The sequence below is a fragment of the Dipteris shenzhenensis genome, chromosome 21 (assembly GCF_047967505.1).
Source record: "Dipteris shenzhenensis isolate YYH24624 ecotype China chromosome 21, Dip_SZ_1.0, whole genome shotgun sequence".
Classification (NCBI taxonomy): domain Eukaryota; kingdom Viridiplantae; phylum Streptophyta; class Polypodiopsida; order Gleicheniales; family Dipteridaceae; genus Dipteris; species Dipteris shenzhenensis.
The window spans coordinates 35807656-35821115 of NC_141616.1; the positions used below are offsets into that span (position 1 = coordinate 35807656).

General features: G+C 44.7%; 1 protein-coding gene across 1 annotated transcript; it reads left to right on the forward strand.

The window, feature by feature from the left end:
- The first annotated feature begins 286 nt into the window (after nucleotides 1–286).
- LOC147888795 (putative glucose-6-phosphate 1-epimerase) lies at nucleotides 287–12856 on the forward strand. Its single transcript, XM_087393004.1, has 8 exons — nucleotides 287–1655; nucleotides 10366–10440; nucleotides 10711–10767; nucleotides 10847–11004; nucleotides 11466–11600; nucleotides 11840–11942; nucleotides 12046–12145; nucleotides 12291–12856. The coding sequence occupies exons 1-8, from the start codon at nucleotides 1530–1532 to the stop codon at nucleotides 12512–12514; spliced, it is 978 nt and encodes a 325-aa protein (XP_087249130.1). The 5' UTR covers nucleotides 287–1529; the 3' UTR covers nucleotides 12515–12856.
- Nucleotides 12857–13460: the final 604 nt, after the last annotated feature.

Sequence of the window (13460 nt, forward strand, 5' to 3'; positions counted from 1 at the left end):
CTCGAAATATGTGGAGGCTTGTCCAAAAGCAAACAGTTAACTAATAATTAAGGATGTTTCTGTTCATCTTCTCCAACTTGGGACTAACTGCTCCTCTCTATATGGGAGACTACAAATTACAATTGCAACTGTCTAAAACTTCATCTTCCTGTTCATTTTCTAATAAGTTCAGCTGTCCATCTCCATAGCTCAGCCTCTTCTATCTTCATAGCTCAGTCCTCATCTGCCCATCAGCCCTCTCCTAAGTTCAGATGCCTATCTTCATAGCTCAGTCCTTTTCTCCCTTCCTGCTCCACATTCAGCTAACTGCTCTCCTCTTTGCCTTCTAAACGAGTTCATCCTCTAAGTTCAGCTGTCTCTACCTTCATAGCTCAGCCCATCCACATCCTATTTGCCTTCTAAAGGAGTTCTCATCTGCTCAAGTTCAGCTGTCTACCTTCATAGCTCAGCCCTCCTACCTCTCTTTGGCCCCATCTCCCTCTCAAGGAGTTCTTCTTCTAAGTTCTGTCTACCTTTCATAGCTCAGCCCCCCCTTCTCCCTCTTTCTGGCCATATCTCCTTCTCAAGGAATTACATCTTCTTAAGTTCAGCTGTCTACCTTCATAGCTCAGCCCTTCTCCCTCCCTTTGGCAGTCATCCAGATCCTCAGCTTCTCCAATTTCAGCTAACTGATCTTTTATGGGAGCAGTCCGCTTCCAATCTGCCTATCTCCTTCTAAGTTACTATTCATCTTCTTAGTCCATCTCCTGTTTCTGTTCTAAGTCAACCATCCCATTCCTATTTGCCTCTCTCATTCTAAGTTCCTGTTGATCTTCTAAGTCCACCATCCCCATCCTATTTGCTCGATCTCCTTCTAAGTTCCTGTCTCCTCCTGTTCATCTTCTAAGTTGAGCTGCCTGCCTTCATAGCTCAGCCCTTCTCTGTCTGTCTGTCTGTGTCTCTATCTCTCTCTCTCTCACAGTTCATCTAGCTTCTAAGCTCCTAAGTTTAACAGCTTGTCTCTCCATCTTCAACCGCCTTTTTCCCTCCCCCAGCCTCTCATCCACATCCATTCTAATCTGCAACCTTTCCCTCTCATCCTACCCTGCACCCTTTTTGCTCCCAGATCCTTTTCGACTCAACCTGCTTTAGTACTCATCGATCCCCATCCATCACCTCCCTTCTCCTTTTTATCCACATCCAGTTTTTGTTCGTCTTCCCAGGGGACTCACACTCCCATTTATTGTTTCTCTCCACTCATCCAGATCCTTCTTCTCCTGCAATCTTTTTCAAAACTTGCTTTGTGGGTCTTGTTCCCCACTCACCCAAGTCTATTCTGCATCCTCTCCAGGCTCATACACCCGTCTGCGTCTGCTGCACACCTTAAAAGAGAGCTCCAGAGGCCTCGTTTGCACCATGCCCTCCCTTTTCCTCCTTTCTCTTCGTTCCTCTCCGCAGCTTTCACCCCTTGAACGGAAGCTTCATGCCTCGTTATGACCGCTTAGTCACTCCACATAACGCGTTTATGTGAGACACGGGCTTCCCCGACGATGAGTGCCCCAATGGTGGAAGAAGTGGTGAACGCGGGCGACCAGCAGCCAACGGTTGAGGTGACTAAAGACAACAATGGACTCGACGTGGTGCTCTTGAAAGACCCGCGTGGATTTTCTGCCCAGGTGCTTTATTGCATCGTAATCTATACTTGTCGATGCTTTCCTTGAAATCGTTTGCTTATAACTTAGATATTACCATATCGTTTGATTCGTTCGGAAGGAAGGGTTCAGAGCCCGGGAACTTCTTTTCCTTCTCCCATTTCGTCCGATTCAGATCTGCGAGTTTCGTAATCAAAATGGTGTGAACTGGAGGCTCATCCTTTTCTGGACAGGAGGTTAACTATGGTCTACCTCTTAAAACAATAGGGAGACTAGCTCATCTGTCCAAATGCTTGGACAGCGTCATCCAGGGGTCCAGTTGCCTAGATCCAAGTATCGTCATGCTGCGAGTCCATACGAACAAAGCTGAAATGAGGCTTTTCTCGTAGATCGATTATCCCATGTCTTGAAACGAGCAGCTGGAGGAGGATAGGAAAGAAAGAAGCGCCTGAAAACTCAGCTGCCGTCCCCTGTAAGGAGAAGGCTGCACCTGGAGGTGCAACCTGGACCTTTGCTCGATCGAAGCAAAAACTGCTCCACGCATGAACGACTTCAGGTCCTTGAAAGGAGGCTCCTCTTTTAAATTCCGTTATCCCCCATCCAAGCACGAAGAAGATCGATCCTTACTCAGAGAGATGATGATACATCCCCTGCCTTCAGAAGCAAACGAAGAGGAGTGACGGCTTGCGATGTCGATGAAGCCTCCAGAAAAGGCTTCTAGGTGTATCAAGAAGAGAGGGTTTAACATACGTCAAGTCAGGTAGGTTTCTAAAGTTCGCCATTGCGTTGCCCGACGTGACAAAGGCTTAAGGGATGTACACTTGTGTCATCGCTGCGACTCTTTGAGAGATCGGAACACACAGTTATTTTTTCCCCCCTCGGTCTCTCTTCTATTTTAGACCCTGATTAGAGGTAACTGGAATCTACGTTTTTCTTGCTATAACGAGAATCGCTCAACTGAATCGGACTTTGTGAATGAATCTGAACGAGTAAGCGCATATTCAAAGGGAAACATCCAGAACAGAAGTAAAGATCTAAGGAGAAAATGAGCTCTATTACAACAGGCATCTGCTATGCCAGACCGAGCTACATAGGTGTCTATTGTGAGCCGGTCACCTGGATGTTCCCTTTCCAGGGTAGAATATAGCTGGACTGGGGATTGAAGAAACGAGAGGTGGAAATGGAAGAAGGATTGTGGGAGAGGGAGCGGAAGTGAAGGAGAGTGAACGGAAGAGGATGGAGTCAAAGGAAGAGCAATAGGAGAAGTGTAGCTGCCTATCCAATATCCCAAAACTTTTGTACGCTGCTAGACCTTGCCTGCTGCTTTGGCCTAGAGCAATGACAATAGCAAAGCTTGATTCCATTCCTCCTTTTCTGCCGGGCCGCTTGGAGGTGAGCTTCTTTGGCCTCTTGATCAGCTCGTAGATGTTCTTCTCTGGCCTCCTGGTCAGCTGGGAGAACTCCTTTAGCCATGGGTGAGGCTATGCTGTAGAGAACTATCCCCATGAGAGAAGATATCCTGTAGAGGATATGGGGCGCTGCGGAGGCGACTGCTGTGACTGTTGCTGCTGGAGCTGCATGGGCTCCTGGGACTGCTGCATCGACTGTGGCTGCTGGAGATGCTTTGCAGCCCGCTGCAGGACTGGTTGGAGCTGGGGTTTCTGCAGCTCTAGAGATGCTGGACTAAAGGGAAATTACGACTTTATATAGGGAGAGGGCTGGAAGAGGGAAGACCTAACTGCTGCTGCTGCCTGCTGACCAGACCATGTGTCACCCGACTGCTATTGCAGGGTTCTTCAGTCCTGACCTGCCATATGGCAGTTGGGTGCCTGCTGTACCTGCTCCAGTTGCTGCGCAGCCATTTGGCTTAGCATCTGTAGTGGGTAGTGCTGAAACTTTAATAGATACTTGGCTCATAGCGTCCACCACGAGTATGAGAGTCTTTTTTGTCAAATGTTTTGCTTGGAAGCAACAATCTCATCCTCATCCTCAACCTTACCGTATTCTTCATATATAGTTGGGTTTCTCATAATGCTTTAAAAGGCTGACATGAAAAGCATTATGGATCCTTCAATTTGGTGAAAGATATTAACGAAAGGAAAAACATCATTAAGTTTTTGTAAACTTTTGAATGGATCAAAATATTGCAAGGTGAGTTTCACATACATAACTCGATTTCCAACTTTGGAATTCAGTATTGCTCTCTTCAGTCGCAGCAATACCCAATCTTGTTCCATGAATTCTGGAATTCCTTTGATATGCTTGACATAAATAACATGCACATATTCGTACGCTGAAATCTGGTCCTCAACAAACGAATCTGCAGCAAATTCTTTATCCAGTGTGCTCGTAATTTGTAAAGGCTTCTCATAAATAACGTCAGCTGGAGATTTACCTATAGATGAGTGAATGATATTGTTGTAGGCAAACTCCACCATCAGAAGATAGCATTCTGAGGATGATCATAGATGTAGCTGTGTAATAATTCCAACCAGGTAGATTTGGGAACTCCATGACGAGCTGCGAGCAAACATATGCTTGCTGAGAGAAAACATATGCTTGATAAAAAGTGATGCGGCTTTTGTTGCCTTTAGAGTCTTCTTGCAAGTAATGAGATGTGGAATCTGTCAATCACTGTTCAGATTACGTCATGTGCTTTGTGTTGATGGAGGAAACCTAGTAATGAAATCCCATAGCAATATGCTTCTGGTCATGGAAGTGTCTCGTAAGCTATCCCAAAGTCAATGACATGCCTTCTGGCACGTTACACGGATTGCGTTTAGATTCCATAAGTATCCATAGTGGAAGTAATAATCCTTGTCACCTCCATCTTCACTTAACTCTGTCCAAATACACAAGAAATATCTATATACATATATGCATGTATCTATATATATATGTACACACACACACACACACACACACACACACACACACACACACATATATATATCGAGAGAGAGAGAGAGAGAGAGAGAGAGAGAGAGAGAGAGAGATGAGGATAAGGTTGTACATAGAAAGATGTGGGGAGAAGAAGGTAGTAGATTAGGATAAGGTGTCACATCAAAAGAGAGGGAAAGGTTTAGGATAAGGTGTTACATCAAAAGACGTGGTACAATGGGAGCGAGTTGGGCTTATAGAGTCCCTTTAGCTATATCCCTTTTAAGCCCAAAACCATCCCTAGCCCAATTGATTGTAACCCCCACTAACTTTGCCCAATTTTGGCCTCCATTACAGTCGTGTTTGCAAGAATATATTGGTGTCCTTTCTTTAGATCAAACATGTCTGATTGTATGTAATGTGTTGGGGTTTTAATTGCAATAATTGTTTTTTCGATGTCTTTAAATGGAGGTGGTAAGATTTGAACTATTTGCTCCCTGAATTCTGAGTCTTCCAAAGCGATACTAATTTTGGTGATTGTTTGGTTGAGCATGTTTATCCATTGGGTCAAGTTTTGAGTTATTTTTTCCTCCTCTTCCAGTTTATGCTTGTCAATTGTGACTTTATATTGAGCCATTTCACAAAGGAGACACTTTTAAAACAAAACCTATGTATTACACATATCCCATGCCTTGAAGCACCATGGGCTACTTTACACAACCCAAACTATAACAAGCCTATCTAATTGCAAGACCCAAGCAACTTCAGCTCACACTTGTTACTACCTCAAGCACACAATTGAAAATAAGTGGAGAATAGGTGGGGAGTTAGATGTAAAACCTATGAGAGAGAGAGAGAGAGAGAGAGAGAGAGAGAGAGAGAGAGATGTATTAACGTCCGCGGAAGACCTCCTGGGCCTATGGGACAAGGTACAAAGTACACCAAAGGGATGATCTCATACAAGCCTTAGTGGGCTGGAGCAAAGGGCGTACTAAGGCCCTTGCTGGGTGCTAAGACTACTAAATTGATAAACTGAAACTGAAAAATTGATAAGCTGATAGGCTGATAACCTGATAACTGGATAACTCTACAGAGCTCAATAGCTCGAGCAAAATCATATATATAACCCGGAGACTAGCAACTAGCAACTATCTGAGAGCTGTAGCATGCTGAGATTTGAGACTTAGGCTTAGAAGCCAAAGCCCGGCACCATGGTAGCTCGCCCGTGAGCAGTGAAAATGTCTCGGATCTGCATCTGTCAGGTTGTGTCATGCTGTGGTGGCAGAGGGGGATGTGGTCTCCTCGATCTCTGAACCCGTTAGGCTATGTTCAGAGTAACCCCTCGCCTCGGGCGGTCTCCTCTGAGAAAAGTTGTGATAGGACACACTCAATAGCTCGAGCAAAATGAGATATAACCCGGAGACTAGCAATTAGCAACTATCTGAGAGCTGTAGCATGCTGAGATTTGAGACTTAGGCGCAGAAGCCAAAGCCCGCACCATGGTAGCTCGCCCATGAGTGGTGAAAATGTCTCGGATCTGCGTCTGTTGGGTTGTGTCATGTTGTGGTGGCAGAGGGGGACGCGGTCTCCTCGATCTCTAAACCCATTGGGCTATGTTCAGAGTAGCCCCTTGCCTCGGGTGGTCTCCTCTGAGAAAAGTTGTGATAGGACGGACCTCAATAGAGTGTGCTCTGGTCACTCTCCGTGCTGCAGGTGGTCTCTGCATCCCTCTCTCAGTATTCCAGGCCGCCCGCATGTCAGCTATCTCCTCCACCTTCATCCCGGTGTGTCCTAGGGCTGACTCAAATGCATAGAAGTTTGTGACGTGATGCTGTGCTCTGTCAGCCTCTTTGTCCTGTGGCCTGATTGCCTCTTGTTGCTCTCAGATCTGTCGTAGTAGGGTCTCTGTGTGTCAGCGCATCTCAAGTAAATATAGCCCAATGCAAACCCGATCTTGGAAGTGGATCAAGAGTGGACCGAAGCAGCTCCCCTCCTAGTGGAGGCAATGGTATCATCCCTTGATCTCATAAGAGGTTGGGCAGACACATAGGAAATGCTCCTCTGTCTCAATCACTCCTAGTGTGCAAAGCATACATAGCCGCTGCTCCTTGGGTATGCCTGCTGCTCTCCCCATCTCGATCATCAACTGATGAGATGAAACACGGATCTGTCCAATGGCAATCCTCTAGACCGTAGTCATGACAACGGTCCAATGCTGCCCACACAGTCAATGTAGACTATTGTGCAAGGCTATAGGCTTATGCTGTCGACAGGCATGCAGCGGAGCTGCATGTATGCAGCGGAGCTGCATGAGTGAGAGAGGTGAAGGGAGGACGGAAACTAAGAGATATGGAGCTTATGAAAACTGTGTGAAAGTTGAGAGATGTGGAGCTGAGAGAGAGTTGAGAAACAGCTATGAAAGAATTGAAAACCAAAAAGGAAAAGCTGCTGAAACAGAACCCTAAACCTCTACTCCAAGCCCGGCTATGGTGTGTGTGGACACCCTCTTCCAATCGCACTTGGGACTGCTGGAACTTGCTGCTGTCCTGCAGGCTGCATTGGGGCTGGAGTGGATAGCTGAAGGCTGGAGGAACTGAGTGAGGAATGAGGGCCGCAAGGTCCTCTGTTTTGGCTGACCCAACCAGCCTAAATCAGACGACCAGCCGGTCGGCTGGTTGGCCATAAATGCCAGCCCTAAATTCTGCATAGGGAGGGGCAAAGGGCAGCCTATATAAGGTGCCTTCCCAGCGCTTTTCATTTTGCTTGGAGCTGCCTCAAGGGGATCTTTTGGGGCTCCTGCCTTCTTCCATAGACCAGCCCTGGCCCCTTGTGGGTCCTTATGGGCTCCTACCATAGGCTGATACCTAGACCTAACTACACCCTAATTGGAAGCACTAACCTACTGAGTTCTCGAGTGGGTACCAGTGAACAAGGACGGAACCCTAAGGATTGAGAGACTGCATACGTAGCTCGTGCTTGACTGTCCTTGGACTAGGACTCACAATGGGGTACAACATATGGTAAAATCACCTAGATTAGGGATCTACGAGCACTTCTTGATGTACCTAGGTGTCAACTCGCACCCAAGTGCAGGGGTGCATGTGACGGTGGGGCCACTAGAGTAGGCATCCACACCCTAAATTGATTTCTGAGACGAGAATGTTAAGAAATAGATCCAAGTTAGTGGGCCAATCTGTCATCTGCTATCTAAGAGATGGAACCTATGTATGAGAGAATCTCGGCTGGCTCTAGCTCTGGTGAAGGTTAGTGTTGTCGAGAAAGGAAATCAATAATAGAACATTGCTTGTGCTTAGCCTAATCGGTATGTTTGGAGCTCTCTCCTCCTCTATGGTCTCTGGGAGGGAGCTCGTGTTGGCAGAAATCCTCTCATGGGGGGGTGCCTTTGAACCTTGGAGGATTGGAGACTCTTACTTGGTGCGTTATGATTGGCTCATGGATGTGGAAGAGTGGCTGAAATGCGTGGAGACTTGCATGGCTCATGGTTCACGTGGATGGTGCACAATGATTGATAGACTGGTGCATCCATGGACACTTGTTATTAGATGATATGTGAGCATGGCGGTTCTAAGAAGAGGCGTGGCTTCTAGAGACCTGAGATGACTTCCAGTAGTTTAATGGCGGTAATTGAGGCGGCAACACATGCCTATAAACTACATGTTGGCGAAGTACACACACACACATACACACACTCTCTCTCTCTCTCTCTCTCTCTCTCTTTGTGTTAGAGCCTTCTAGGCTCTCTGAGTCTTTATTGTGTGTGTCTGAGCAGCTGCTCATTAGGATTTTAGTCGAATCTTTTAGTGAGTCGGTTAGAGAGTCATGTTCTTGTAAGTGCAGCAACAATTGCAGTAGCAATGAGCTGCAGTCCTGAAGGTCTCGAGTCAATTGAAGTTGTCTCTCCTAAGCTTGATATAGTTCTGGTTTGTAGTACTCTGCTGTGTCTCAATCATTCCTTGATGTGAGAAATCTAAATTGTTTGAGAGCGTCATTTTATGTGGTAAAATCAATTTGGGTTGTGAGGCTTTAAAAGCAAACAATGGTATTAGAGCGGTTCGGGTCCATGAAACTCAAAGAAATCTGATGGCCAGAGAGATCCGAGACGGATTCCGAGGGTCCAAGGCATGTTGCATCGTTGTTGCTTTGAATTATTGATCTGTCTCTTCTCTCTTGTGGCGGATTCCTAGATGCATGCAGTTGTGTTCTCTCCTGGAATCTCACCATAATTTGGGAACAAGGACTTTTTGTGGCATAGTGCTTTGTCCCAATTCGAAGGCAAGGCGTTTTGAAAGTATAAACTTCATTCTTTATCATCTCTTTGTGAATGCCCACTTCAGTCTGCGGGTTTGTGAGACAGAATCAAGCATGAAGATGAGAAGTCTTACAAGGATCTCTGGTCAGAGGATTGATTGAGGTAGTGCCCTAGACATGCAAGAAAAGCAGAAGCTACAACCAAAAGAAGAAGAAATTTGTACTCGAAGTGCTCGCTGAAGCATGCATATTGTGCTTGGAAGATGTTCTGTGCTGATTGAGATCATGTTGAGGGGTTGTGCCCTGTGTGAGTAACTCGATTTGGGTGCCGTGCCCTGTGTGGGTGGCAGTTTGTTACCATGCCTTGTGTAATGTCTTGTGTTTTTCTGGTCTCTGTCAGTGAATCGAACAGGTTGATTTCTGAAACCGGCCTTCAGTAAACTGTAACTATCTTAGCACCCACGCTATTTACAGCCACATTGCATCGTTTCCAGCCACTTCCATTAGTTAAATATCACTTAGAAATAACTTTGAAACCACTGAAAGGGAGGCTAGAGTGTCCCTGCTCAGAAAACAAATGCAAGAGACACAGATTGGCCCCAAATGCTTTGATGCCCCTTTCGGTATCTATTTTATTCCTCTGACAATGGAAAAGTGCTTATACAACAAGGGTTCACTCCCTTGCACTCTGCTTCATTGGCAAATCCACTATCTAAGCCAATTCTTGGCTTCATACTGCATCCAATCCCTATTGTACACTAGAACCCATCTGCCAAGGCAAGGCTAAGGCATTTCCCACTGTCTGTGTCCACTGCAAAGCTGTCCAGGCATTCCACAAAGCATCCGACTTGCTACAAAGGGTTTGGCAGTCCCACAAGCCAATTTCTAGCCTCTCAGCACACGTGACCTAAAAGCTGGAAGAAATCCACACAGCGCTCCTTTGGCACCCAATCTAGGCACACCCTCTGTGACAGCGAGACACTTTCTTCACAATTTGCTATTTCCCCTCCCTACTCACATTTTGTTAGGGAGCTCCGAGAGTAGGGTGAGACGTCACCATACAGTCTTGTACCCAAATATCATGGACTTGTCCACCGATAGGGAAGTTCTCCTTCTTGGGGACTTCAATGCAAGGACTGCAAACCACCAGGTATTGATCATTGACTTTCAGCATGACTCGATCATATTATCTGACACTAATCTAGATGAGGCAAGTAGTCTCCAAGCATAACAAATTCTTTTATACTAACCATTGATATTCCTGCTTTCTGGTTAGGATTAGAATAGCATAGATCAGATCTGTAGGTATGTTGCTTTCCTGTAAGACTTTGCTGCAGTTCTGCAGTAGCACTCTTGCTTCTCTGAGCACAGGAGTCTCCTCCTGCACTTCTTATGACATCAGGTGAGCTGATGCATGTGGTTCTACTGAGACAAGGTCCTTAATTTTGTTTAGCTTTCTATTGTCTCTTGATTTTTTATAAAGTAGCAGCATAGTCCACAAATATAGCTGCAGGTTTACTGCTGCACTGAAATTGGAAATTATTGACAGCATGCTGATGTCATCTTCCATGTGCTTGCTGTACAGGTGCATCTCTTTGGTGGCCAGGTCACCTCATGGAAGAATGACCGGGGAGAAGAACTACTATTTGTTAGCTCAAAGGTCATTCTATTTGAATGACAGGGCACATGATATCAATCAAATGCAGTGATTCCATTTAATATCGAGAGTGATGAAGTCTTTTATTCTCAAACTATTTGATTGCTTTACTATACAGAAAGCCCCCCTAATTGATCTGTCTCGTAGCTAAACCGATTCTGTATGCTCGATGTAAATTTGTGGGGAAACAAGTCTATCTTTTGTCCTGCCCCACCAGTTTGTGGGGAGAGTTTGTGTAACTGGTAGCTGAGACGAGCATTGGTGATTGTACAGGCATTATTTAGGCCTCCAAAGGCTATCCGGGGGGGAATTCCTATTTGTTTTCCTCAGGTATGCACACTCTAGAAGTGTTATGCATGTGTTTTCTATCTCAAAAATTGTCCTGATAGTGGTATTGTGAATCTTGCAGTTCAGCAACCTTGGTTTAACAGAGCAACATGGATTCGCTCGAAATAGGTTCTGGACTATCGATCCCAATCCCCTTCCCTTGTCTACTAGCACCAACAAGGCCGTCATTGACCTTATCCTTAGGCCTAGCGAAGAAGACTTAAAGATCTGGAACCACTGGTACCCCTTCAGCAAAATTTGAGGTCACCGTCTGTGTAGTATTAAGCGATTTGCCTCTTAATGGTTTCTCTATCGTTACCTCAGAGACCTTAATGTTCATGCAAGGCTTATGATTTGTTCTTCTTTATTTCTTATTCCTTCATGTAATACACAATCAAGTTACCAATGTCTTAATGCACTTACAGAACACCTTGTTGCCTGTTCATGTTTCAGTATGTGGTTAGGCTTGTATGTGAATGCATATACGGACAAGTTAAGAGCGTGAGCAGCATGCCCAGAGAGAGAGAGAGAGAGAGAGAGAGAGAGAGAGAGAGAGAGGAGATGCAGTCGATGTAACATGTCAAAACTTCTATGTGTGAGAGGATGAGTCGTTTAGTCATTATTAATGACAGCAATAGTTGTATCTGCAGTTTCCAATGTGTCATAAGGTCATGCAGTGACAGTTATAATGGTTTCTGCAGTTTCGAATTTCGCCTCCGAGTCGCTTTGGGTCCTGATGGAGAGCTGACCCTCACTGCACGTATTCGCAACACTGATAACAAGCCGTTTTCTTTCACAGTTGCCATGCACACTTACTTTTCAGTTTCAGATATCAGGTGGATTGAGGCTGAGGTTTTCAGTTTCTTGATTAAGTAAATCGATTTAGCATTGTTGTTATGGTAGTTGATACTCAAAGTGGCCAAGATCTTTGTTATGGTAGTTGATACTCAGGACCAATAGAGTGGCAAAGGTCTCATCTTGTTATTGTTGTGCAATGATGTAACAAAACCTTTCCTTTGGCAGAATAGACTGATTTGAAACTGAGCTTGACTGGTTACTGTTTCCGATACTGCAGTGAGGTACGAATTGAAGGCTTAGAAACTTTGGATTACCTTGATAATTTACAGAACCGTGAGCGTTTCACTGAGCAAGGAGATGCCCTAACCTTTGAGGGAGAGGTAACTGTGTCAGAGGCTCATTGATTATTTAATTTTAATATTATTTTCTAAGAGATTAAAGTGAAAGCTCAAGCACACATGAGTATTGGCTTTCTTGTTGCAGACTGACAGAATATATCTAAGCACCCCAACAAAGATAGCGATCATTGATCACGGGAAGAAACGAACATTTGTATTGAAAAAGGATGGACTACCTGATGCAGGTACCTGAGAGTTGTAATTTCCATGTTCCATGATACTTACCTTTTTCTTTATGAACCTTAAAGCCTAAATGTCAGTTTTGCCTAAGTCAAAAACCTGCAAAAAGGGAAGGCTTGACTTGACATTGGTGTCATGTGATCTGTACAGTCGTGTGGAATCCTTGGGAGAGAAAGGCCAAAGCTATGACAGATTTTGGCGATGATGAGTATAAGCATATGATTTGTGTTGAGCCTGCTGCGATTGAGAAACCAATTACATTAAAACCTGGTGAAGAATGGAAAGGGCGCCAAAAAATATCCACTGTTTATTCAAGCTACCACAGTGGTCAGTTGGACCCTAGTAAAATCCTTGAGAGCTTGGGTAGCTTCTGATGGTGAAATGTTTGATACATTGTTCATGTCATAATGCTAAGGGTCCATTGAGAAATAGCAATGTGTAATTGCACGTGTAATTGCACGTCAACTGTTTTGACTGACCTATTCAAAATCTTCAAGAGTATCGGCTCATGCCATGAAACATTTCACCAACAGAAAGTCAACAGGCCAGGAATACACTGTTTTTCTAATTTCCGCTCCTTTATTGGGACTAGTATTGATGATGAAGACAATATTGTAAGTTACATAGGAGCATCTCACTTCCTTTACTAGGCATTGTAAGCTACATAGGGCACCTCACTTCTTTTACTAGGCATTGTCCAAAATTTTGCATTACAAGTCCTGGTTTCAGCTTTAGCATGTTGTTTATGCAATTTTAAGCAGCTTTTAATATTCACAATTCATTTTCTACTGCTATAATATGGACTTTTTGAAGCTGGTCCACGACCACCTTAGAGTGGGGGAGAAAGACCCAATGTCGACAAATATAGATTCCAATGGGCTAGTTAATGCAAATTGCCAAAGGAAGCAGTGTGATGCTAGTAAGCCAAGGGGATATAAGGAGGTTCGCAGAACCCCTTGAGATTTTAAATTAGCTTAGGGAGGGGCAAGAAAGTAGAGGTTCCTCTTCATGTACAGAACTCAGGAGGCCTCTAAAAGTTTTGATATTGGTAAAAATCTTAAAGACTCCATTTGTGCGCAATCCTTTGCTGTTGTAGACTGTGTGAATTTTCAAGCTGCTGTCAAGGATTCAAGACATGGTTAAGATTGGTACTTTGGTCCCTCCCACAAAATACATACAAAGTTCTTATAATGGATCGCACATAATGTTGGCTTCCTTTTTAGAAGGTCTCATTTAGAAGTATGGTCCTGCTGTATTTGCAGACATGCAAATTTCGCCTTGTGAAGTTTTTTCCCATGTGGTGGCCTGCTGATATCGCGA

Coding starts and splice junctions, on each gene's coding strand:
- LOC147888795 (XM_087393004.1), top strand. CDS start 1,530: ATGAGTGCCCCAATGGTGGAAGAAGTGGTGAACGCGGGCGACCAGCAG. Junction 10,441..10,710: donor TACTATTTGTTAGCTCAAAG/GTCATTCTATTT, acceptor GTGATTGTACAG/GCATTATTTAGGCCTCCAAA. Junction 11,601..11,839: donor TTTTCAGTTTCAGATATCAG/GTGGATTGAGGC, acceptor CCGATACTGCAG/TGAGGTACGAATTGAAGGCT.